The sequence below is a fragment of the Globicephala melas genome, chromosome 1, assembly GCF_963455315.2.
Source record: "Globicephala melas chromosome 1, mGloMel1.2, whole genome shotgun sequence".
NCBI lineage: Eukaryota > Metazoa > Chordata > Mammalia > Artiodactyla > Delphinidae > Globicephala > Globicephala melas.
In genome coordinates this window covers 162,176,636-162,202,637 of record NC_083314.1, presented here as the reverse complement: position 1 = coordinate 162,202,637, position 26,002 = coordinate 162,176,636, and the positions used below count along the sequence as shown (strand labels likewise).

The 26,002-nt window shown below is 49.0% G+C and overlaps 2 protein-coding genes across 8 annotated transcripts in view; one reads left to right on the top strand and one right to left on the bottom strand.

The window, feature by feature from the left end:
• Positions 1-7,794, top strand: part of NHSL3 (NHS like 3) — a 28,468-nt gene extending 20,674 nt beyond the window's left edge. For 3 of the 5 annotated variants that reach the window (XM_030870607.2, XM_030870626.3, XM_060308395.1), the window contains exons 2-7: positions 1,057-1,230; positions 1,316-1,371; positions 1,664-1,787; positions 2,347-2,463; positions 2,549-5,083; positions 5,507-7,794. In XM_030870607.2, coding sequence (XP_030726467.2) covers positions 1,057-1,230; positions 1,316-1,371; positions 1,664-1,787; positions 2,347-2,463; positions 2,549-5,083; positions 5,507-5,529 — 3,029 coding nt within the window. In that variant the 3' untranslated portion in view covers positions 5,530-7,794. The remainder of the gene's footprint in view (positions 1-1,056; positions 1,231-1,315; positions 1,372-1,663; positions 1,788-2,346; positions 2,464-2,548; positions 5,084-5,506) is intronic. The other 2 variants (XM_030870637.3, XM_060308396.1) reach the window with 1 other exon arrangement.
• Positions 7,795-8,089: 295 nt separating this feature from the next.
• The window catches only part of YARS1 (tyrosyl-tRNA synthetase 1), a 30,638-nt gene continuing 12,725 nt past the window's right edge, over positions 8,090-26,002 (bottom strand). Inside the window, exons 5-14 of one of the 3 annotated variants that reach the window (XM_030870690.2) lie at positions 24,055-24,135; positions 19,808-19,900; positions 17,022-17,157; positions 16,459-16,544; positions 13,216-13,351; positions 12,349-12,446; positions 11,296-11,489; positions 10,614-10,755; positions 10,436-10,478; positions 8,090-8,939 (exon numbers count right to left, since the gene is read on the bottom strand). In XM_030870690.2, the coding sequence (XP_030726550.1) occupies positions 8,935-8,939; positions 10,436-10,478; positions 10,614-10,755; positions 11,296-11,489; positions 12,349-12,446; positions 13,216-13,351; positions 16,459-16,544; positions 17,022-17,157; positions 19,808-19,900; positions 24,055-24,135 (1,014 nt within the window). In that variant the 3' untranslated portion in view covers positions 8,090-8,934. The remainder of the gene's footprint in view (positions 8,940-10,435; positions 10,479-10,613; positions 10,756-11,295; positions 11,490-12,348; positions 12,447-13,215; positions 13,352-16,458; positions 16,545-17,021; positions 17,158-19,807; positions 19,901-24,054; positions 24,136-26,002) is intronic. The other 2 variants (XM_030870680.2, XM_030870697.2) reach the window with 2 other exon arrangements.

Below are 26,002 nucleotides of genomic sequence, written 5' to 3'. Positions count from 1 at the left end.
CTTTAAAGGGCTTGTTTTGTTCCTGTCCCTCCACAAGGTGCTGCCAAGGTCACATGACCCTGCCAGAGCTTTTGCTTATGTTGTGGGTTCCGTTTAAAGGGGGGCTGGGGCTGCAAAGTGCTGACACAGCCCCTATTCCCAGGATTAGATGCCCAGCTCCTCCATGGGCAGGGCCTGTAACAATATCCTTTGTAATGGACCCCAGGCTCCTCTGCACCAGGGCCCTGGGCCTCCAGGAGAGGGGGATACCTGGGACTGTTCCCCAAAGAGAGGCTGGAGCTGCCTCAGGGGGAGTGGAGTGGCTGGGGTCCCTCTTCTCCCCTCCCCAGCCTATCCTTCCACGAAGGGACAGCTGCGTGGGTGATTAGGGGACCCAAGTGGCCATATCCTTGGCTTAGCCCACACCCCAGGACTTCCTGGGAATCTGGTTATGACCTTTGCTAGTGCCCACCCCCTTCCTAGTGTCCCATGTGTCTTTTTCTTGGGGTGTACAAAGAGGTGGTTTGTCTTCCTGTAAAGTGGAGCTCAGGATCTGGAGACAAGAGAAATGTATTTGCTATGGGCTGTGTGTACACTGGAGTGTCTTGCATGGGGCCCTGAGTGACAGTTGTGTGTATATTTGGGTACTGTTTGTGTATATACAGACTGGGGACTGTGGGTGTCATGTGTGTATGTGGTGGCTGGGTGTGCTCTTGGTTTTACTTGGATGCTATGTGTTCGTATACATGCTGAATGAAGCCTGTGGGTGTTGTGTGCATATATGGTGGGCATGTGTGCCTTGGATATGGTGCCCTATATGGGGCCCTTTGTGTGGTGTGGGTGCTCAGGTATATGTACACTTGGATTATAGCTTGTGTATGTACTTGGGGGCTGTGTATATTGGGTGTATACCCCAGGACTGTGGGTTGTGAGTACAGACTGGGGGAAGTAGGCACTGCATGTATGTGCAGGTGCCCTGTGCACTCTGGGGACTGTGGGCGCCCTTGTTGCAGTGCCTGTGCCTTCCCAGGGCCCAGATACCTTTGGGCCTCACTTTCCTTCCTCCTCCATTCCCAGCAGGCTCTGCCAAGGCTGAGAGTGACAAACGACTAAGTGTGGGGCCAGGCCAGGGGCTAGGGTCTGCAGTGGATGAGCACCAGGACAATGTCTTCTTCCCCAGTGGGCGACCGCCTCACCTGGAAGAGCTGCACACACAGGCCCAGGAGGGGCTCCGTTCCCTCCAGCACCAAGGTAACCTCCTCCTCTTCTCTCCAGCGCTACTTTCAGCTCCCAAAGTCAGGGGCCTAGCTCAACATACCTTTCTGATGCCTTTCAGAAAAACAGAAACTGAACAAGGGTACCTGGGACCATGGAGACACACAGAGCATCCAGGTGAGCCCTGCCCCCAGCTCAGTCTTGATGTATTCCTCTCTCCCTGCTTGACCTCTGACAAGTATGTCTTTGAACCCTTCTGGATCTGTTTCCTTTCTGTATCATGAAAGGCTAGACGAGATGCCCCCGAGGGCTGGTCCAGGGTAGCTCTAGCTGATGCCTGCTCAGTACTAGGTGATGCTGGGGCAGGTCGGTGGGGGGTGAATCTGAGTCAGAAGTTACAAAGGGGAGCCTGAGGAGGCAAAGGTAAGCCCCACTCACGCCTCTGGGCTGATCCTTCTTCCCCCAATAGTCCTCCCGGACCGGACCAGATGACGATAGCATCTCCTTCTGCAGCCAGACCACGTCCTACACAGCTGAGAGCTCCACGGCAGAGGATGCTCTCTCCGTCCGCTCTGAGATGATCCAGCGCAAAGGTATCCACTCACCAGCCAGGATTGTTGGGCAGGAGAGGGGGTGGTGGGCACCCAGCACCTGCAGCTTTCCCTTTTCCTCCTAATCTAGTGTTTTCCCAAGACTGTGATTCAGTGGATTCAGGAAACATAGTACCCTGTGTCCTCTTGGAGGTTCATAATGAGCATTAACTGAAAAGCAGGACAGTGAAGAGTTGAGAAACCTGGTTTTGAGCCTAGTGTTGCTATTTACAGCTGTGTGATCTTGGGCCAACCCTTTACCTCTCTGTTTGATGTTCTAGAAAAATGAGGATAAGAATACGTACCTTATTGGAATGAATGCCAAGTGTTTAGCATGCTAACACATTTAATAAGTGTTCGCTAAATGGAAATCATCATTATTGACCTAGTAAAGCCTTCCAGAAGGCTTGCAGAAAAGTGTCTAGCTTTGTTTGTTGCCCATGCCTACTTGACTGTGGAAGTCTTTTCTCAGAGTTCTTATTAATATTCTATAAAAGTTGTGCTCTGCAGAATGTGCCCCAGACCTGCTCTAACAGTTTCTCTCCCTGGACTCTGCCCACAGGCTCCACCTTCCGACCGCATGACTCATTTCCCAAATCATCTGGAAAGTCAGGGCGTCGGCGGCGGGAGCGGCGGAGCACGGTGCTGGGACTTCCACAGCACGTGCAGAAGGAACTCGGTGAGCGCCTGATGAGGAGGCTGTGGGCGGGCAGCCCTGGCTGCCCCCTCTGCTGACCATCCCACACCCTCCTTGTCCATTCCAGGCCTGCGGAATGAACGTGAGGCACCAGGTACTCCTCGGCCTCCCGGTCCACGGGACGTTGTACGCATCCCCACGGTGGATGGCCATCCGGCAGGCCCGGCCTCAGGGCCAGGGGCCAGGGTGTCCCTGCAGGCGCTGGAGGCAGAGGCTGAAGCCGGTGCCCAGGCAGAGGCCATGCTGCAGCGCCACATCGACCGCATCTACCGGGATGACACGCTCGTTGGCCGGTCCACGGGGGCCCGGCCCTTGCCGCTGACCCGGCCCATGTCCCTAGCAGTGCCCGGACTGACCGGAGGGGCAGGGCCTCCAGAACCCCTGAGCCCGGCCATGTCCATCTCGCCCCAGGCCACCTACTTGTCGAAGCTGATCCCGCACGCCGTGCTGCCGCCCACAGTGGACGTGGTGGCCTTGGGCCGCTGCAGCCTGCGCACGCTGAGCCGCTGCAGCCTGCTCTCATCCAGCCCGGCCTCCATCCGCTCGCTGGGCCACTTTTCCTCGGTCTCCAGCCCGCGGCCCCGCAGCCGCCACCCTTCCTCCTCCAGTGACACCTGGAGCCACTCTCAGTCCTCTGAGACCATTGTGTCTGACGGCTCTACCCTCTCCTCTAAGGGTGGCTCCGAGGGCCGGCCAGAGAGCTCTGTGGCCAACAGTAACGTGGCGCCCCCTCCCCTGGGGGGCAGCGGGAGGGGCTCTCCCAGCGGGGGCAGCACTGCCGAGGCCTCGGACACTGTTAGCATTCGGAGCGGTGGCCAGTTGTCCAGCCGGAGTGTGTCCCTACGGAAGCTGAAGCGGCCCCCGCCACCTCCCCGCCGGACCCATTCGCTCCATCAGCGCAGCTCAGCAGCACATGATGGGCCCCTGGGGCTGCCTCCCAAGCCCGAGCGGAAGCAGCAGCAACAGCTGCCCCGGCCGCCCACCACTGGCGGCGGGTCAGAAGGGATGGGGGCAGCACCCTGTCCATCCAGCTCAGCAGGCAGCTGGGTGCCTGGCTTGTCTCCAGGTGGCTCCCGGCGTCCCCCACGCTCCCCAGAACGGACACTCTCACCCTCCAGTGGATACTCGAGCCAAAGTGGTACCCCTACCCTCCCTCCCAAGGGTCTAACAGGGGCCCCTGCTTCCCCAGGCAAGGCCCAACCCCCTAAACCAGAGCGTGTCACTTCACTTCGATCTCCCGGGGCCTCAGTCTCCTCCTCCCTCACGTCTCTATGTTCCTCCTCCTCTGATCCGGCGCCCTCAGACCGCTCTGGTCCGCACGTGTCGACCGCCCTGGGTGACAGGTTTGTCATACCTCCTCACCCCAAGGTGCCTGCCCCCTTCTCCCCACCTCCCTCTAAGCCCAAGAGCCCAAACCAAGCTGCCCCTGCTCCAGCTGCCCCTGCTGTGGTCCCTGGGCCCATCTCTACCACTGCTGCCAGCCCTGAGACCCCACCTACTCCCCAGACATCCCTAACCCCGCCTCAGGCAGCTCCCGGTGCCTCCAAAGACCAGTCGCCCCCACCATCCCCACCCCCATCTTATCACCCGCCCCCGCCACCCACTAAGAAGCCAGAGGTGGTTGAGGAGGCCCTGTCTGCCCCAGAGACTGCTGAGGAGGCCCTCCAAGATCCCACCTGGCCCCCACCCCCGCCTCCTGCACCGGAGGAGCAGGACCTGTCCATGGCTGACTTCCCTCCACCCGAGGAGGCCTTTTTCTCTGTGGCCGGCCCTGAGCCTGCAGACCCTTCACAGCCCCCGGAGCCCTCCTTAGCTACTGTCTCTTTCCAGAGCCAGCCCTGTGGTACCCCAGATCTTCCTCCAGCTCTGCCAGCCCCATCTGTTGCTGGTTCTGTCCCAGGGCTTCAGGCCAAGGTCCCTCGGAGGGAACCAGGGGGCTGCAGCAAGGGTGGCGGCCTTCCCAGGGAGGATGCTGGTGCACCCCTGGTCACACCCTCACTCCTGCAGATGGTTCGGCTGCGCTCTGTAGGCACTGCCACAGTGGCTCCGACTCCAGCGTCAGGGCCGTCGGCCCCCCAGAAGCCACTGCGAAGGGCCCTGTCAGGGCGGGCCAGCCCAGCGCCTGCCTCTTCAGGGCTCCACGCTGCTGTTCGGCTCAAGGCCTCCAATCTGGCTGCCAGCGTGGGCCCTGTGAGTGACCAGCCCAATGGACCACCTGAGGCAGAGCCGCGGTCCCCTGCCTCTACGGCCAGCTTCATCTTCTCCAAGGGCACCAAGAAGCTGCAGCTGGAGCGGCCCGTGTCCCCTGAGACCCAGGCTGACCTCCAGCGGAACCTGATAGCTGAACTTCGGAGCGTCTCAGAGCAACGGCCACCCCAGGCCCCAAAGAAGCCACCTAAGGCCCCCCCGCCTGTGGCCCGCAAGCCTTCTGGGGGAGTCGCCCCCCCCACCTCCCCCAGCTTTCCTCCGGCTGAGCCCCTTCCTGCTCCTCCCACCAACGGGCTCCCCCATGCCGAGGGCAGGACTAAGGAGGAGCTGGCAGAGAATGGAGGTGTGCTGCAGCGGGTGGGTCCAGAGGAGAAGCTGGGCCTGCCTGGCACAGGTACGGTGGGCAGGGAGGGGTGGGGTGTGGGTCCCATCACTGGTAATGGCAAACAGGTATCAGAAGTCCTGCCATTAGGGATTTGCTCTTGGATTCTGGTCTCGGGGTGCCTGGGAAGGGTGACCTGTCACCTCTGATGAGCTGCACTGAAGGAGCATGGATGGTGGGGCTTTGGAGTCAGACCTACTGAAATTTGAATTCCAACTTTGCCATTTTATCTACCCATCCTAGCCTCGGGTTCCTCACTGTAAAGTGTGAGGCAACGATACATTATAGTGGCAGAGGGAACGTTTGTAAAATGTCCAGCCCAGTGCTGCTGTCGTGGTCAGTAAAGTGAGGGGGTGAGGATGTGCCCTGGGCTCTCAGTGGTCAGAACCAAGCTAGGGGGTCCCTTGCTGAGTATCCCTTCTTTTCTCTCCACAGACCCACAGAAAGAGCTGGTCTGACCACCAGGCACCTTGCTGGCACTGCTGACCCATCCCAGGAATACAATCTCAGGGACCTGAGCGGCTCCAAGGATGAGAGGATACGGCAGACACTTAACCTAATAGGGAGGACGCCTGCAGCCTTAACCTCCACGGCCTTCAATATTTACACAAGCCTGGTGTGGCTCCTGTCCTCCAAGTCATCCGGCTCTCATGCCTTTTCCTGAATGGATTCACCTCTGGCAGCTGCCGCTTCAGTCGTGGCCTTAGCCTCATCTTGAAGGAGGTAGCTGGTGGGAGTGGGTGTCTGTGCCCCCTGCTGGCCTCAAGGCCACAGAATTGGGAACAGAACACCTCACTTGAGGTTTTTTTTTTCCTTTTTTTTTAAATGTCCAAATCATGCACATGCTGTAGTCCAGAATCAAAGCACTTTTGAAAAGTGGCTGCATGTCCATCCTCCAGGGCCCGCAAAGCCACATTCCAGGGGCCTGTTTACATGGCAGCAGCATCAGTCCCCAGTAGCCAGCCCATGGCTGGGACTAATCTGTCCCCCTCCTCCGATCCAGTTTGCAACTTTTCTTAGTTCTTGGAGGTAGGCAAGTCGTTGTATTCCCACAGGCTTCTCCAGGCTGGAGGCAGGAGTGGGGCTGTGGAATTCCAAAGCACAAAAGGTGCAGTGGGGGTTAGCCCTCCTGTGCCTCAACTTACCACCAACCAGCCTCCTACCTTCTGGTTCTGCCAGGTGCTCCATGCAGGGGACAGGAAGTGGGAGACTGCCAGGGCCCAAATGGGTGGGGGAGAAAGAACCAGAGGGGAGGTCCACAGGCTCTCTCTGTCCTGAGAGAGTGGGAGAACAGAGTAGAGAGTCACGTCATGGGGCACTTGGCCCTGTTTTACTTGATCAGGTTGGGGTGGGTGGGCACGACTCTTCAGAGGCCGGAGCCGCAGGCCATGGCAAAGCTGGGTTCCTGTCAGCTCGACAGGAAGTACTGAGGACATGGATGGAGGGGTGGGTCTGGCAGGGAAGAGCCTATTTGGGCAGTGGGCCCAGACCCGGCCCTATGGATTATATCCTCTGACCTTTACTCTGCTCTGAGCATGTCCTTTCTGCAGCTGCCTTTCAGCACAGGTGGTTCCACTGGGGAGAGCTGACGCTGAGTGACAGGATGGGAAGCCAAAGAGGTGCATTCTATGACAGACTCTCCCCTAGTCAATGAGGGGGAACTTAGCGCTCCTAGCGGCGGGCTGGGTGGTTCCCCCCTAGACATCAGCCTCTGCTACTGATCTCTCCTCCAGGAATTTTGCTGACCTTCCCACTTTCAACCTGTGCCACCTATCTCGGTAAGCTGGTTTCCTCACTGGCCCCGGTGGCTCCACGGGGGTGGCCCTAGTGCCTCCTTCCACTGCAGCATGGCTGTCACCAGGTCACCCCTTCTGTCTTGATCCTCTTTCCTCAACGGTGACTCAGGCTTGAGCCAGGCAAGGGACCTTGCTTTTAGCTGCTTCTCCTCCACCCAGGAGAGAGGTTGACCCCCTCCCAGAAAAAGAGCTGGGAACACAGGGGATGTGGTCTGAGATCCCAGGTTCCTATGGCCCTCTCTCACTATTCTCTTCTCTCTGTAGCTATAAACCAATGTTCTTCCCTGCCCTTTGGGTAATGGAGAGCTGCTGCTGGGTATGTGTTGTGCCTGCCCAGTGAGTTGGGGAAAGAGGACAGTCAGTAAGCCCTCCTCTGCTCAGAGCTCCTGATTCAACCCCCCCGGGAACTGGGAACCAGAAACCAGGACCAGGCCAAAGCTTCCATGACACCAGGCCCTGGCAGCAGCCTCGGAGCTGCTGGAGGTAGGAGGGAGCCCACCTTCTGTGTTTCTTTCCCTCCCCTTCCTATGTTACTGGAGCCCCTTGTCTTTAGTTAAGACTCCTCTGAGCTTGTTTTCCCACTGGGTGGAACAGAGTAGAAAGGAGAAGGGAGGACCTCCAAGAGGCAAATCCTTTTGTCCTCTTGGGTAAATGAGCTTGCCCTAGTGCACATGGAGACCAAAAGCCTCTGATTTTTAATTTCCATAAAAATGTTAGAGAAGTGTGAGTGTGTGTGTGTGTGTGTGTATACACATATATATATATGTATATACACACACATATATATATATGTATTTCTTTAAGTTTCTGAGTCTTTGATATGTCTATACAAACAATCTATTCCCTCTGCTCTGAAGCTGGAGTGATACACATGGAAAAAGCTCTGTGTGGGTTTCATTCGAAGATGTTAATTAATTAAATGATTAAAACTTGGCTGTGGCTGCTGCTTCTTAATGGGGTGGGTCAAGGTCGTGGTCTGGGCCCACATTTAGAAGGGACAATGTTCTGGACCCTAAAATGAGCCTCTTCTTTTTAACACTGCTGAAGGGGAAGTCAAGGTGTCTGCCATCCAGCCTAGTCCACCCCCGCTCCCATTACAGGGTCAAAAGTCCAAGATACAAACAGCCCGAGGCTGGGTGAGGGGCCCAGAAGCTGCTACACACTGTGTTCTCCTTTCCTGAGATGGTGCAGCTCACAGACAGGTCCTGTCCAGACACCCTTGTTCAGACATTTTATTTGAATTTATGACAATGATGCTTAGTGGTCCTGATTGAGATGCCTTATGGAGAAGCACCGCACCCTCCCTGAAGAAAGAACCAGGCTGTGCCGTCTAATAACACGCAGCTGGTTTAGGGAGTGTCCCCCCAGCAGGATCAAAGGGCAATCCAGGAGTCCTGGGACAGGCTCTGCCCCCAGGGACAAGCCTCAGGGTTGGCAAGCATTCGGGAAAGGTGCCAACCACTTGGTAGACCACTAGGTTCTCTGTTTTCCCTTCCCTTCCCTTTTCAAACCCCCAGTTTCCTGTTGGGGAGAGGCTGTAATTAGCCCAGTTCAGGCACCAGATCCCAGCCAGAGGCATAGCTGCTGGGATAACGCTAAGAAAACTGGAAACCAATATTTTTCCAGTTACAAGGATTATGGCATAAACTTTTTCTGAGTTAACATCATATTGAAACCAGATTTGTCAGGTCAGCTGCCAAGGGAAGAAGGTAGGGCTGCACTCCCTGCATTGCCCCGTGCTCATCACTACCCGGGAGGTCAGCCTTTCCCTGCAGCCAGACAGGATGATCCTGGATCCTGGGGAGGCTGAGCTGCACCTCACCGAGTCTTGCACCTCACAGAGTCCCAAACTTCCTGCTTCAGTGTCCTGGGAGATGGGTAAGCAGATGATGGATGGAGCAAATTAAGGAGACAGCAGATGACTCAGGATGATGAGAGAAGGAAGGAAGACGCCAGGTTGGCTAGCTGATGTTCCCCCCTTTCAGTGATTTACAGGAGATGTACCCTAGCTTGGTCATGAAGTTGGTTTGCTTCCACTGTGCGATGCACTCCTCAGAAATTTTGAAGTCAGCCTGGACAAGAAAAACAACAACAAAAGTGATTATAGTGATGGTGGCAAGACTACAAGAAAACAAAGACTCTTATACTACTAGTAGTGTAAATTGACTTAACTTCTCTAAGAGGGCAGTTTGCGAAAAGCTTTCATTTCAAGGTATTTCTATCTTTTGCCTAAGGTAAGTCCATTTTAGGGATTTAGTTGTAGAAAATAATCATGAATAAATACAAAGAACTAGGTACCAGGACATCCATCGTAGTATTCTAAGAGTGAAAAACTGAGAACCACCTCAATGTCTAATAAGGTTTGGGGTTAATTATGATCATTATGATATAATACTGTATATATGTATGTATATGTGTGTGCGTGTGTGTGTGTGTATGGTTCTCCCCCGCCCCTCAGTATTTAAGAAGATGGGGAAATCTTTGAGGCCTAAAGTTAAATTAAAAAAAAAAAAAAGAAGAAGAAGAGGGACTTCCCTGGTGGTCCGGTGGTAAAGAATCTGCATTCCAGTGCAGGGGATGCAGGTTCGATCTCTGGTCAGGGAACTAAGATCCCACATGCTGCGGGTCAACTAAGCCTGCGCGCCACAAGTACTGAGTTCACGTGCCTCAACTAGAGCCCGCGTACCGCAAACCATAGAGCCCACGTGCTCTGGAGCCCGTGCCACAACTAGAGAAGAGAAAACCCGCAGGCCACAACTAGAGAGAAGCCCGCACTGCAACAAAGAGCAACAAGCAGATCCCACATGCCGCAAGGAAGACCCGACACAGCCAAATAAATAAATATTTTTTTAAAAAAGAAAAATAAACATGGTATGACTCAAACTATAAATATATTATCACTATGCATAGAGAAATTCCAGAAGGAAATAATCACTAATGACATTTTTCAGCATCTCTAGGTAGCAGGACTATGGATGTTTTATTTTCATTTTCCCCTACATTTTAGCCACTTCTACAATGAAAATTTATTTTATAGCTAGAAAAAAAAAGTGGATTCAAAAAACTGGCCTGGAAAACTAGGAAAGGAGGAAGGGGACAAAGCCATTTGCCACTTGCAGGAGGATGGAGAGGTAGAAACCACTCTAAACACCCTCCAGAAATACTGTCTAGTTGAGGAAACAAGGAACTAACTAGGAAAAGTCACACGTGTAGTGTTAGTTCCACGAGGAGAGTGAATCTCTGCTGCTTTACTCAATGATGTAGCCCAAGCACCTAGAACAGTGCCGGACACATACATTAGGGTGCTGAATGAATGAATGAATTCTGGGCAGGCCATGTGAGTCAATGCCCCTGAAGCAAAGAGAATGAGTGCTCTCAGATCAAGGTGGGCAGGAGGGATCCCGGGAGGGCTCTGATCCTGGCTCCATCATTTCTGGTGACCCTGTGTGGCCTTGGCAGGTATCCTGCCAGATAAATTGGGGATCATCTATCACAGACGGAAGGTCAAATGAGGAAATGTCTCAAGTCCCTGACACAGTGCCTCAAACAGTCTGTCAGTGCTCAGTACCTGCGAAGGCCCACAGGCTCCTCAGGCACCTCATTTGACAGGTCTGGAATGAAGAAGGAAGAGGGGCTTAGACGCAGGAAGGCCCAGCTGGGAAAAGGGCAGGTGTGGACTCAGTAACAGAGCAATCTGGAGACAGTCCAGGCAGCCCTGGTATGAGGGAAAAAGTGCAGATTGTTACCTGCAATTTCTCAAAGACTTTCTTCTTGGGCTTAAGCTCTTCATCTGGTTGGCCTTTCTCATAGCCCTTCACAAACACTCGCTCACCAGGAGCAGAGCCGGCAGGAGGGTCCAGAGGCTCAACCTTGCGGCTTGCCCCTTCTCTGGGAAGACACACAGGACAAGATAAGAGTGAGGCTATGGACTGTCTCCAGCTGCCATGGAGGCCAAAGCACTGGGGCCTTTTCCTAGGGGCCTAATGGGATTTAGGGAACCCTCAATGCCAGGGCCCTAGGAGTACTTCACGGCTGTACTACGTCTCTGGGTATCACCCGCATTGGGTTAACCAGGGATGAACTGAAATTCTGTCAGGAGAGACTCCAAAATCTGGGCTTTTAGGGGAGGGAGTATATGACATAACAGCCAGCGAACTGGGTCTGAATCCTGGTTTCACCTCTTACTAGTAGAGAGACCTGAGCATGCACACAGCTTAGAATCTTCAATTCCTGTTTTAATAAAGTTAACTTTAGGTAAAGTGCTTCATCCACGGCTCTTGTACAATAAATAATCCCTCCATGCATCATCTTTTGGGTAGTGTTCTCAGGGCCTCCACCTGGCATGTGGAAGGGCAGCATGTGGGCTAATCCCCCCTCTTCCGGGCCTCCCCAGGCCCTGTGCTCCCCACCCCCCAAGTCCGCACTCACATAGAAGCACACAGAAGCATGCCTTTGGACTCGATTCCTCTCATCTTCTGGGGTTTCAGATTGCACAGCACCACCACCAGCCTGTCCTGCAGTTCCTCCCTGGGCGCAAACTGCACCAGGCCACTCACCACAGTCCGTGGTTCAGCTTCCCCCACATCAATCTTCTCCACATACAGGCTGTCTGCATCCGGGTGCTGCCAGCAAGAGATGTCAGGCTCAGAGAACATCATAATGGAATAGATCATGGGGCCTAGTGAACCCTCTGACTCCAGAAACGGGCATCCACTCCTTACTGAGGCCCTGGAGGAACCCTCTTAGCGCTAACTCTCCAGGTCCCAGGAGCAGACATGAGAAGGGGCCCCAAAGAGGCAGATTTGAGTAACATGAGCCTAATTACTTGTGTTAGAAGTGGAAGGAACCTCTAACAGAGATTAAAATGGCCTGAACTGCCTGGGTGGCCACCATTATGGCCATGTGTGCACCAGATCAATCCCAGTCCTGGGGGGACTGGAAGACAAGAGGCAGCTGCTGGCTTCACCATCCGAAACGAGCATCAGCTATTTCAAGGTAGTTTTGGTGGTTAGTCTAATACGGTGAAAAGCAAATCAATACTGGGAGAAAAAAATACCCAGACCACTGGTCCCAGGCCACTGGTTGCATAGCCATCTGCCTCTGGAAAAAGGAAGTCCTCCCTTCACCATTTCCTGGGGTGGGGAGAGGGAAGGACAAAGCAGCTGATCCAAGATAAGGCCTGTGGCTAGTCCAGACAAGCTGGGAGAGACCAGGTGAGTCAATCAGACTGGATTTGGTAGATAAACAAGCTCCTTCTGACTAACATCCCTCCATATTCTGAGTTCCTGGCTGTGTTTGTTTGAATAAGGTCCAGAGATAGCAAAGGGAAAAAGCCTGATGCCTGGAATTAGATGCCTGGGTTCTGACTCGCAATATGACCTCAGGGATGTTACTTCCCATCCCAGGCCAGGTTTCCTCCAGATGGAAGCAGACAAACCTGACCCCTGTCTGCCTCTCCGGGACGTGGTGGAAAATGAGTACCTTGTCCACACTTATGACTCTCCCCACACGGATATCCAGGCGGGATGGGATGACCTCCTCTGGTTCTGAATTCTTGGCTGGGCCTTTGGCAACTGGCTCTGGAGATGAGAAGAACCCAAGGCTCAGAACTCTCCTCCTTCCCATGACAGGTCAGCTGCTGATCCCCCCAAATGACACTAGCAGGACTTAGTGCAGAATCCCCAGAATCTACCCACTGAATTATACCTTCTTTAAAACAGAGCCAGCAGCCTTTGAGAAGTGACATGCCAGATTTCATCTCTCTCTCCTTCAGGTATTGGGCTGGAGGGGAGGGGAGGGGCCCAGTGTAGCTTTGCCACCATTCGGGCATTTCACATATATTCAGCCATTCCTCCTTTTCTGGCAGGGCCACACAAGACTCTCAATGTTATCTCAGCATCGTTGATGCGTGGCTGGCCAACTAAGAACCAGTCAGGAGCACGTGGAAGGGAACTGGGCAAATCTAGAGATGAGCTTCCCTGAGATGCTGCGCAGACCCTGCCCAAGCAGCTGTTACCCTCATGGTCTAACCCAATTGGTCTCCTTAACTGAAGAAGCGGATTTTGTGAAAGGATCAAAGTACATGTCTCAAACCAGCACTCACAGCAGTGTTGGTAGAGCAGGATGTAATCACTTCATAGTACCCACCAAACCAAACTCAAGATGACTGGAGTTCCATTCCACCAGTCACGGGGCATGACATTCCTGCACTTCAGACCATGCCCCCACCACCGGCTTCTTGGGCCTGAATTGAAGACAGACCCTTTTCTGAGGCCCACTGACAGGCTCTCTACCTGATGATGTCACACCCAACCCCCCCAAGCCCGACCCCTCCCCAGCTGGCCTTACTCTGCTTCGAGGGATCTGGGTAGGCAGCGCTGGACAGTTTCTTTAGTGCAGGGGTATTAAACTTTTCCCGGATGGGATCCAGCAACTTGTTGAGGGCGACTTCAACAGAATTCTTTAGGTCTCCAGGGTGCACAACCTGCAAGTGTTCAAGGCCAGGTGAGAAGGGGCACTGGAACAGGTGAACTGGGCACAGGACCCCTGAATCTACTAAGAATAATGTGCATATAGGATGCAGGGTGTTTTCTGAGCAGAGTCTTATTTGAACCTCAGAACAAGCTTGTGAAGCTGGTAGAGCAGAGAAGGGGAAATAGGTTCAAAAGGTTATCTAATACGTCCAAGACCCAGGTCTTTTGACACTGAATTCCACACTAACGTGGGGGTTTTTAGAGGCTGAATGTTTTTAATTGACTTCTTCTAGTCCCTCCATTTATGCTCAGAGTAGTGGCGTAAAGCACATGTTATTTACAGGTAGGGAAACATTCACATAGGGAAGCTAGGAGCTAGAGACAGCCTGAGAGGGGAGCTGGGTGAGCATGAAGGAAGAACAGGGCTTTGGAGTTAGAGCCTGGGGTGAGTCCCAGCTAGCTGGCTGACCCCCAACCAGGCACTTAACCCCTCTGAGCTTTGGATTCTTCACTTAAAAAATGAAAATAACAATACCTTTACCTGCTAGAGTCAGAATAAGGATTAAATCACTTAACATGGGTAAAAATGGTGAGTAGTGCTAGTACATGGTAGGAGCTCAGTAATTCCATTTTTTCTTCTCATGTCCTGTGACTACCACTTTTACATCCAAATCTGGCCCCAAAGAATCTTCTAAGATATTCTGAGGGGACGTCCCCTAGGTATGAATACATGTAATAAAACAATGCCTATGTTTTTGTTTCTGAGATTATTCCTTCGTTTCCTCGGGAATGTTTCATTTTTTTTTTAAAATAAATTTAGTTATTTTAGGCTGCATTGGGTCTTCGTTGCTGCACATGGGCTTTCTCTAGTTGCGGTGAGCGGGGGCTACTCTTCGTTGCAGTAGGCATGCTTCTCATCGCAGTGGCTTCTCTTGTTGTGGAGTGTGGGCTCTAGGTGTGAGGGCTTCAATAGTTGTGGCACGTGGGGTCAGTAGTTGTGGCGCACGGGCTTAGTTGCTCCGCGGCGTGTGGGATCTTCCCGGACCAGGGCTTGAACCCGTGTTCCCTGCACTGGCAGGAGGATTCTTAACCACTGTGCCATCCAGAAAAGTCCTGAATGTTTCTTTCTTTTTTTTTTTTTTGCGGTACACGGGCCTCTCACTGTTGTGGCGTCTCCGTTTGGAGCACAGGCTCCAGACGCGCAGGCTCAGCGTCCATGGCTCATGGGCCCAGCCGCTCCGCGGCATGTGGGATCTTCCCGGACCGGGGCATGAACCCGTGTCCCCGGCAGGCGGACTCCCAACCACTGCGCCACCAGGGAAGCCCCCGAATGTTTCATTTTTAATAGAAAAGCTTTAGACCTGCACTGTCCAATATGGTAGCCACAAGCCTCATGTGCATATTTAAATGTAAGTTAAAATTCAGTTCCTCAGTTTACTGGTCACATTGTGAGGTTCAACAGACACATGTGGCCAGTGGCGACTGTGTTAGTACAGACAGAACATGTCCACCATCACAGAAAGTGCTGCTGGTTACGCTGTCAGACTCTTTCTTCAGAAGCGTTTCTTCTATTCCGTCTCATCAGTCCCACAAAGGACTGTTCACAGGGTTGAGGAATGGGGTGTGGGTTCTGTGGCTGCCTCAGATGGCAGACAGAAGGGTTTCAGAGCAATTAGCTGCCAAATGTCCAAAAAATGGGCCTTAAGGGCCCTCAGACCTCAGAGGTCATTGAGTCTCTTCTTCCACTTGATGCTCAAACCCTCATACAACCTTGCCTCCAGTGGTCCTCTGGCCTCTGCCTGAACACCTCAGTGATGGGGAATGCAAGGTCAGGCCAGGCAGCCCTACCCACCACCACATCATTGAGGCCACTAGAAAGTTCTTCAAGCCTAAACAAGCCTCCCTGTGGTTCCCCACCCGCAGCCCTAGTTCAACCGTCTGGTGCCACTAGAAGGAACCTCACCCCTCTCCCAGAAAAGCCCTTCCTGTGTTCAAGGATGGGTGAACACGTACTTGCTTCCCAGCTCAACACGCCCAGTTCTTTCAGCTGTGCTTTGTGACACAGTTTGCAGTCTGTTCCCTATCATGGCATCCTTCCTCTCCCCACCAACACACCCCAGATTGTCAAATAAACCTCACACAATTGAAGTCCAGGGCTGAATGCACAACCCCAAAGGTACTCAGAACAATGTAGAACTGAACGGACGATCAACTCCCTGGTTCCAGACTCTACATTTCTGATGGCTGAGGCCAAGACCTCAAGAACATTTCTGACAGCCCCGTCACATTGCTGATTCAGCCCAAATTCAGTCAGTCAAGACCCCTCCTTTCATTCCCCATACACACTGTTATCACTCCTTCCCTTCATGATCTGGCCCTGCCTCCCTCTCCCGCAGTGCCCCCCCATCACCTTGTAGACTCTAGTCAGACGAAAGCACTTGTGATTCCTTAGACACCGTGCTGTTTTCATCTTACCGCATCTGTGCACAATGCATTCCCTCACAGGCTTCCTCATGAACTCCTAATCCTCAAGTGAAACCGTGTTTGGATGTTGTCCCCTCCATAAAGCTTTCCCAGACAGCCAGGTAATCACTTCCTCCTGTTCTATTTCTGGACCATGTATACTTGGTACAGTAACCAGTAAATGATTATTTATTTACACGTCTGCCTCTCCTAGGGACTATGAGCTTCATGAGGATTTAATCCTCTTTGTAATGCCAGCCCCTAGCATGGTGCCAAACACATGCGAACCTAGTGAGTCTTTTGTTAAATTGTTTGTCGAAATGAGTAGTATTCTCTATTCTGTTCTTTAATAGTTGTGTCTCTTTTCTGAACCTTGATTTTGTACCTGTCCCTGAAATGCTTCATCTTGTTGAGTTTGTCGGCCCTTCATTCCAGGTTAAGTCCTTTGGAGTGTGATTAGGACACCAATATATTAGTTTTGTGCCATTGCTAATCTAATCCATGAACCACGTGAATCTAAGCCATTAATACAAAATATATGGACCCAACAGCATGATGACAGAGCCCTGTGGCACGTAACAAGAAACCTGGCGAGGCCACGTGGAGAGATTTGTCAGAATGAGTTCAGTGGAGATTACGCCTCCTCTGGTATTACCTCATCAGCAAAGTCCTTTTCCAGGTCCAAGTAAGCTGTGTAGGTTTTGTTTCCACCCCATTTTTCATCTCGAAGGATCACGAACTCTGTAAGAAAAAGGATCCATGCCAACAAACTCACTGATAATGGCAAGTCAGCATTCCTGGCCCAAATGTATGGGTATCTGTAGTTTCTGCCATGTATCTTGAACTTCATCATATGGCATTTTATTGTTTTTAAATTGGATGAGTGGCGATGTCGTATACCCAGCTAGCATCCAAGCTCGGGGGAACGATCGTGTCTTACATCTCTTTTGTATTCCTCTAGTCCACTTGCCTGACCCCTTCATTTCTACCACCCCTGCTCACCCTGACACCCCACTTAGAACCTACCCTGTTAACAAACACACAGATAACTCAACGATATCCCCACTTCAATCACACATTAATATATGAGAAATCAGAGCAGAGATTCGGGGAAGCCAGCCCCTGGAGGAAGACTCTGTGACAAACCGCAAGTATGATCACAGCACTGGTTTTGCTTTTTCAGCCTGGCCTCCGAGAAGAAAACAGGCAGTATCTTACCAGACTTGAGGGGAAAGAGGACGTGCTTGATGAAGGACAGAACGCCGTTGTTGTCCACATTCCCCGGCTCACAGAAGGCCTTCTTCAGTTTTTTCTTCACATCCTCCTTCCGATCCAGGAGATCTATCTTGGACTCCTAGAAGCCAGGGAGGAAAGGAGGACCTCTTGTGGTTGAAAATGAGAATATGCTCAACTAATCTGTATTTTAATTTTTTTGGACAAAGATTTAAACATTAAATGACTTTAACAAAAGCAGAATTAATCGGAGTGAAGGACCACTCACAATACTAAATAAAAATATTTTAATTTTTCTCTCTTCTTCCCAGGCCTTATTTGCAGCATATGGAATCGTTACAAATTTGTAGCTGGAGAATAAACCTCCTGTGTTTTTTCTCTTGAGACTGTATCATAAGTACTTTTGAGTGGCTACCTAGTCTTCGCTTGTAATTTTTATGCTGTATTATATTCCCAATTATTAGTGACAACATAATTTATTTGGCAATTTCTAAACTGTTGGATTATGTTCTCATTTTTACAAACTATATACAATGCTATGATGAACATCTCTGCAGAGGTCCTTTTGCCTTCTCTAGGATTATAGCTACCAAAAACTGCTAGGCCCCAAGCTGTTTTCTGACAGGCATATATCAAGTGACATTGCCATCAGCAGTGTCAGGGTAACAGGCTTTGTTTCTTATTTTGGAGTGAGTGAACTCAACGCCCGTTTGTGTCCAGTGGTTACCAAGCTCTGGTCAACATACGACTGTATGTGAATCACCTGGGGTGCTTAAAATAACACAAATTACCAGCTCCACCCAAACCTAATAAATCAAAATTTCTTGGGGTTGGCCCAGGCATTTGCATTTTAAAAAGCTCTGCACGTGATTCTGCGGCAGTCACATTTAGGAACTGCTGCTGGCACTGATTTCCAGGATGAAGATATGGTGAACGTTACTAAATAGGGTGAGTGATAGACTTTGTCAGAGAAACAACTGACACATAGGGCATTTTAATGAGAGAAAAAGGAACGAGTCTATTCCTTTAAAAATAACAATAATGGTTTCTATGCCTATATTTACTAATTCATGATCAGATAAATATCTAGAAATCAGACTTAAAGCACTAGATGAGTGTCCAAAAATGATTCCAATCAGAATCAACTAGTAAGCTTTGAAAGAAAATACAGATTCCTGAGTTGTTTCCCAGAACCACTTTATCAGAATCTCTAAGGACAGGGCCTTAATCAACTCTCTCTCTCTCTCTCTCTCTCTCTTTTTTAAAAGTCCCCTAGCTGATTCTGAAGATCAGCCACATTTGGGAACTCAGAACCCAACCTTTCACATCTTTGAGTTCCACTAATTCTTCTATTCTGTGCCTTAGTGATCAGAACAAAACTGCACTTTCCCCAAGCAGGAGTTTTAAATGTTAAAAGACATCATATTTATCAAAATCATTATATTAAACATCACCCTAAGAATCAAGATGCTAACTGGTGTCAACAAGGACATACTGTATAGCACAGGGAACTCTACCCAATATTCTGTAATGATCTATATGGGAAAAGAATGTGAAAAAGAATGGATATATGCGTATGTATAACTGAATCACTTTGCTGTACACCTGAAACTAACACAACATTGTAAATCAACTATACTCTAATTTTTTATATAAAATTTTTATATAAAATAAAAATTAAATGAAAAATAAAAAGATGCTCAGGACTTTCCTGGTGGCGCAGTGGTTAAGACTCTGAGCTCCGGGCTTCCCTGGTGGCACAGTGGTTGACAGTCCACCTGCCGATGCAGGGGACACGGGTTCGTGCCCTGGTCTGGGAGGATCCCACATGCCGCGGAGCGGCTGGGCCCGTGAGCCATGGCCGCTGAGCCTGCACGTCCGGAGCCTGTGGTCCGCAACGGGAGAGGCCACGACAGTGAGAGGCCTGCGTACCGCAAAAAAAAAAAAAAAAAAAAAAAAAGAGAGACTCTGAGCTCCCAATGCAGGGGGCCTGGGTTTGATCCCTGGTCAGGGAACTATATCCCACATGCATGCCGCAACTAAGAGTTCGCATGCCACAACTAAGGAGCCCGTGAGCCACAACTAAGGAACCTGCCGGCTGCAACTAAGACCCAGTGCAACCAAATAAATAAATAAATAAAATATTTTTTAAAAAAGATGCTAATTGGTGAAATGCAACCACAGCCTTCTCATTAATAAGGCTGACTTTTATCACAGTTCTATGGGTGAAGAAACTACTTTTGCTTGTACATTTTTTTTTTAATTTATTTTTGGCTGCGTTGGGTCTTTGTTGCTGCGCAGGGGCTTTTTCTAGTTGTGGCGAGCGGGGGGCTACTCTTCGTTGCGGTGCATGGGCTTCTCATTGCAGTGGCTTCTCTTGTTGCGGAGCACAGGCTCTAGGAGTGTGGGCTTCAGTAGTTGGGGCTCACGGGCTTAGGTGCTCTGTGGCACGTAGGATCTTCCCGGACCAGGGCTTGAACCCGTGTCCCCTGCATTGGCAGGCGGACTCTTGACCACTGCACCACCAGGGAAGTCCTTTTGCTCGTACTTTTTATCAGCAGCGGTAAAACTTAAAATTATGATTGGATCTCATCAGGACTGCTCCCCGGGTCCTTCAATACTCAAGAACCACTGGAATTAATTGGATAACTTAAGATTTCTTATAGCTCAGATATTTGAGAATTTTAGTTAGCCAGGTTACTGTTCTTTCTAGTCCTCAATTTCTTCATCTCTTGAAGATTTCTCAACTCAAGTCAGAGCTGGCAACCTACCTCTTCAGAAGAGCTCATTTTGCTGCCAGTTAATCCTGGAACCATAGGGTTCATCAGGTGGACCCGTTTTGAGTAGCCAAGTGCAGGGAGGTACTAGGGGGTTAGAAAGAAACACACGAAAGCAGATATTAGTATGCATTCCTCCTCGGTGCCCTGATCTCATCTAACCTGGCCTGCCACATAACAGTTTGATATATTCGTGCCAATCTTTTTTTTCTACTGAATATATAACTTTTCAGTGGTGATCATAATATTAACAAGGGTTTTTTTTCCCTACTGTTTTTCTATTAGTATTACATTGTGAGGCTATTGGACTTACCCTACCGCCATAAACAACTCTAAAAGCTGGAAATATAGAAATATTCCATTTCTATAAGCTGCAAATAACCATTTGCAGACATTAGACAGCAACAAGTGTAGGGCTACAAATCTTGAGAGAAGGGAGTTAGGTGACCCTACATCCACCCTGGCTTTCTCCTTGAGGGCATTTTTTTCAAACTGAGTGCTGAGAAAAAAGAGACCAAGCAGAGAGCAGCAGTCTGACTAAGCAGAGGAGATAGAGATTGGAATTCAAGGCTACCAGGAGGCTAGGATTTGGGGAGGGTTCCAGAGAGAAGGGAGCCCCCTCCAAAAATCTAGGTCAAAGTTCTCCATTGCTTTCTTGATTGACTCATAGCTGTGTGTTCATTCGGAGAGACAGCAGGAAGCCCAGCAGAGAACAGGCTCTGGGAGGCTGGAGACCTGAACAAATTTTAGGGGCTCCACAGTGCTGGGGAGACAGAAGTTGAAGTTTAGGTCCAATCAAAGCAGAGAGGGCTTTGTGAAATACCCTAAGATTTCAGTTTGAGACCCCAGAAAGGCCACATACTAAGATAAGGTCCATATTATAGGAGTAAGAGCAAACTGAAATAGACCTATTCTAACAAAGCCTAAAACCCACCCTTGACAGAATCAAGGTGACAAGTCAGTAATTAAACAGAAAACATGCACTCTATAAATATAATTCAGAGCCTCTACAGCATATCTACGGTGTCTCTGATATACTGAAAAGTACTAGAAATGGGAAGCAGAAAAAAAATGACTGATAGCCAAGAGGAAACAGTCAATAAAAGCAGATGCAGAAATAATCCAGATACTGGAATAAGGAGATCAGGATGTCAAAATAACTACGATTGGTGTGTTAAAGGAAACAGTGGAAAAGATGGACAAAATGGATAAAAGATGGAGAACTATAAAAGAGAATTGGAATCTATAAAAAAGGATCAAATGGAAGTTCTAAAATGGCACAGTACAATACTGGATGGATTTAACAGAAGACAGGATTAATGAACATGAAGAAAAATCAATAGACAATAACCAAACTAAAGCACAGAGGGAAACAACAGAACAGGCTATGAGACATGTGGGACATGATCAAGAGGTCTAATGTGTGTAAAATTAGGGTCTCAAGAGGAGAGACAGAAGAGGACAGAAACAATAAAGGAAATAGTAGGGGACAATTTTCCAAATGTGATGAAAATATCAACCATTAGACTCAAGAAGCTCAGCAAAATCCAAGCAGGATAAATACAAAGAAAACTAAAGCTAAGAACACCATTGTCAAATTGCTAAAAATCAGAGGCAGAGAAAACATTAAAAGCAACCAGAGAAAAGATATACTATCTGCAAAGGAGAAACAATGATACTTACAGGTGACTTTTCAATGGAAACTATAAATGCCAGAGGCAACAGGACAACTCCTTAAAATGCTAAAAGAAAATAACTACAAACCTAGAATTTTTTACCCAATGAGAGCCAAGGGAAAAAAAAACAAAAAAGAAAGCAAAGGAAAGATGTTCTCAGACAAAAGAAAGCGGAAAGAACTCATTACCAAGAGACCTGCATTGCAAACATAAAACACAAAGGGGGTCTTTAGGCCAAAGGAAAATGATCCCAGAGGGAAGCACAGAGGCACAGAACTGCAGGAAGAAATCAAGAGTATCAGAAAGGGTAAGTGGAGGTAAATATACATGAAAATTGACTGTTTAAAAAACAATTATAGGGCCCCGGTCCGGGAAGATCCCACATGCTGCGGAGCGGCCATGGCTCATGGGCCCAGCCGTTCCACGGCATGTGGGACCCTCCCAGACCGGGGCACGAACCCGCGTCCCCTGCATTGACAGGCGGACTCTCAACCACTGCGCCACCAGGGAAGCCCTGGGATTTAAAATATATGTAAAAATGAAATATATGACAACAGCACAAAGGGCAGGAGGGCAATAAATGGGGTAAAACTGTTGTAGGTTCTTGCATTGTTGGGAAGTGGTAAAAATATCTAACAAACTGTAATAAATTATAAAGACAGATGTTGCAATCTCTAGGGCAGGGCTGAGCAAAACTTTTCTGTAAAAGGTCAGATAATAAATATTATAGGCTCTGTGGGCCACAAGTGGTCCCCACTGCATATTCGTTTTCATTTTTTTTAATAGCCTTTAAAAAACATAAAAACCATTCTTAGAGCTTCTGAGTCATACAAAAACAGGCCATAGGCCATACCTTTGCTAGAATAATAAAAGGTTCAACTAAAAAGTTAATAGAGGAGATAAAATAGAATAAGCAATACTTGAATAATAATAAAAATACATGGACTGTAAACATTTCCCCATTTATTAAATATATCCAAAAAACATTTTGAAATATTATATGATATCCCACTGTTAGGGGACTTCCCTGGTGGCACAATGGTTAAGAATCCTCCTGCCAATGCAGGGGACACGGGTTTGAGCCCTGGTCCAGGAAGATCCCACGTGCCATGGAGCAACTAAGCCCATGCGCCACAACTACTGAGCTTGCACTCTAGAGCCCATGAGCCACAACTACTGAGCCCGTGAGCCACAACTACTGAAGCCCATGCACCTAGAGCCTGTGCTCCGCAACGAGAAGGCACTGCAATGAGAAGCCTGCGCACTGCAACGAAGAGTAGCCCCTGCTCGCTACTAGAGAAAGCCGGCGCATAGCAACGAAGACCCAACTCAGCCAAAAATAAATAAATGAATAAATTAATTTTTAAAAAATCCCACTGTGAGGATTTATCATAATGTATTTAACCAATCCCTTGCCATTGAATGTAAGTTTATTTCCTAGATTTTGATTTAATTTGATAAAATAACAAATACTTTTATACATAAGTCAAGCTGTACTTTAATTTTTTTGTAATTAAAAAAATTTTTTTAATTTTGGCTGTGCCACATGGCTTGCGGGATCTGTTTCCCCACCAGGGATTGAACCTGGGCCACAGCACTGAAAGTGCCGAATACTAACCACTAGACCACCAGGGAACTCCGAAGTTGCACTTTTAAAATTATATCTTGGGGCTTCCCTGGTGGCGCAGTGGTTGAGAGTCCACCTGCCGATGCAGGGGACAAGGGTTCGTGCCCCGGTCCAGGAAGATCCACATGCCGCGGAGCGGCTGGGCCCGTGAGCCATGGCCGCTGAGCCTGAGCGTCCGGAGCCTGTGCTCCGCAATGGGAGAGGCCACAACAGTGAGAGGCCCACGTACCGCAAAAAAATAAATAAACAAAATAAAATTATATCTTGAGGACATATTTGTATACTTATTTGGACAAAGGGTAGAAACATTTTAGAGTCATCAAATCACCCATCAGGAATCTACTTTTTTACTAGCAGTGTTTTCTCTACTCCCTTACCAATAAGAGGTTTTGAGAAGCTTTCAAAAATACCAACCACTTCTCAATAGCCCCTTTCAACTTACTCAAGTTCTTTCCCAGAAAAGAAGTATTATGGGTTTGTGCTAATTTCCTCCTTTAAACCCTGTTAAACCTCATCTCAGAGATGAGTCGTTTATTTAAGATCCAGAGCAATATGGACCAAATGGTCTGGGAAAGAACAGTAGTTCTGACTGGTGTTAGCTTTCCCTGGAAACTGAGCTACTAGGAAAGGAGCAAAAAAGAAGAAGAAGAAGAAAAAAAGAAGCAAATCCAGCAGCTTTGGGGGCAGCTTCCTGGTGGCGGCAGCAAGAGCACAAGCTTTTGAGTCAGACAGATCTGAATGCTAATTCCTGCTCAGTCACTAACTGTGTGATACCGGACACCTTTCTTACTCTCTCTATCCTCAGCTTTCTCATCTGCAAAACAAGGTGAATAATACCTACCATACCACATGATTGCTGGCACTGGCACATTCAAGAAACTTTAATGCACACCTCTGCGGGTCAAAAGAAAAAAAGATAGGAAAAAAAGGACTCTAACCTTCTCCGCAAAGGTGAAAATCTTTCTCTGGTCAACTCCTCCAAATTGGGCATCTACTTTCAAATACTCTTCATCCAAGGCCTGTGGAAAGAAACACATGAGCATAAACTCCTACTGTATTTCCGCTCTATGGGTCTAAGAAATCAGAAACTTTTGAAAACCACTAAAATTTTCCAAAGGTAGAACCAGGAAGCAAATAAGCAGCACTCAGCCTTCCTGTTGGCTTCAAGAGCTAGATACACATTTGCTGAGTGCCTGCAGTGAACAATATTCGATGTGGATGTCATGGGGTAAAAAAATAAGAAGAGTCTCTGCTCTCAGGAAGCTCACAATCCAGTGAGGAAGGGAGAGAAGACATATCATAGTCATGTCAAAAGTACCTGTGAATAAGGCAGCCTGTGGTAAGTGTCAAATAACTGGCATAAAAAGGAAGTCCTGTGAGAGCTCAGAAAAATGTGGCAAGACTGAACTAGTATAAACAGTTACTATCACTTATTAGATGTCAGGCCTAGTGCCAGTCCTGTGGACGCAGAGATGAATCAGACCCAGATTCTGCCTTCACGAAGCCAATTAACTAGCTGGGGAGAGAGACGTGTGAATACGTAATTTCTATACAGCATGTCAAGGGCTAACTTACATGTTCATTTAAGGAACATGTTAACACGAAGAAAGAAATTATTATCTCTGTTCAGACTGGTGGTGGTGAAGGCTTCCTAGAATCAGATTGTGGGCTAAGCTTGGTTTTGAATATATAGATGCTTTTCACCATGCAGAGGAAACAGAATGTGAGAGGGCACAGAGGTGTGAAGTGTTTAGGCAAATTATGAGTGATTCAGTCTGCAAAAGCACAAACTCCAAGGGATGTGGGAAGTGGTGAGTGATGAGGTTAGAAAAGTTGGTAAAGGGCTTCCCTGGTGGCGCAGTGGTTAATAATCCGCCTGCCAATGCAGGGGACATGGGTTCGAGCCCTGGTCTGGGAAGATCCCACATGCCGCGGAGCAACTAAGCCCGTGCTCCTGCGCTCTAGAACCCACGAGCCAAAACTACTGAGCTCGAATGCCACAACTACTGAAGCCTGCGCGTCTAGAGCCTGTGCTCCACAACAAGAGAAGCCACCGCAATGAGAAGCCCGCGCACCGCAATGAGGAGTAGCCCCCGCTCACCGCAACTAGAGAAAGCCTGCGCAATGAAGACCCAACGCAGCCAAAAAATAAATAAATTAATTTTTTAAAAAAAGAAAAGTAAAGTTGGTAAGGACCCTGAATGTCATGTGAGGGTGCCTAGCAACATCCTGGCCAGTGAATGATTTTAAGGAGGGAAGAAACATGATTCACACACTGCAGAAAAATCACACCAGTAAGGCGGCAGAGTGTGGAGTGGTGGCCTGAGGACTAGAGATAAAGAAAACGGCCAGAAGGCTGCTGTGAGAGGCCAGGTGAGAAATAACAATGAACCAAGTCGGTGAGGACGTAGAGCAAGAATGAATTTAAGAGATTTTTAAGAAATAGAATTGATAGGGCTTCCCTGATGGCGCAGTGGTTGAGAAAAAAAAAAAAAAGAAATAGAATTGATAACATTTAGTGTCTGACTGGATTCAGGGGGAGAGGAAGAGAAGGTGAGCAAGCAGTTAGAATGTGAGAACAGCATTGTCCAACAGAACTTTTTGTGAGGATGAATACGTTCCATATCTGTGCTGTCCAACAGGTTAGCCTCTAGCCACACAAGCAAACTGCAAACTGAAATAACAGCCAGTGTGATTGGAGAACTAAAAATTTTAATTTTAATTACTTCAATAGCCACATATGACTATGACAAGAGGCTACCATAGTGGACACTGTAGATCTAGAGTGCCTGGCCAAGGGAAGACTTGATTTTCTTTTCTTTCTTTCAACTTTTTTTTTTTTTTTTTTTGCGGTATGCGGGCCTCTCACTGCTGTGGCCTCTCCCG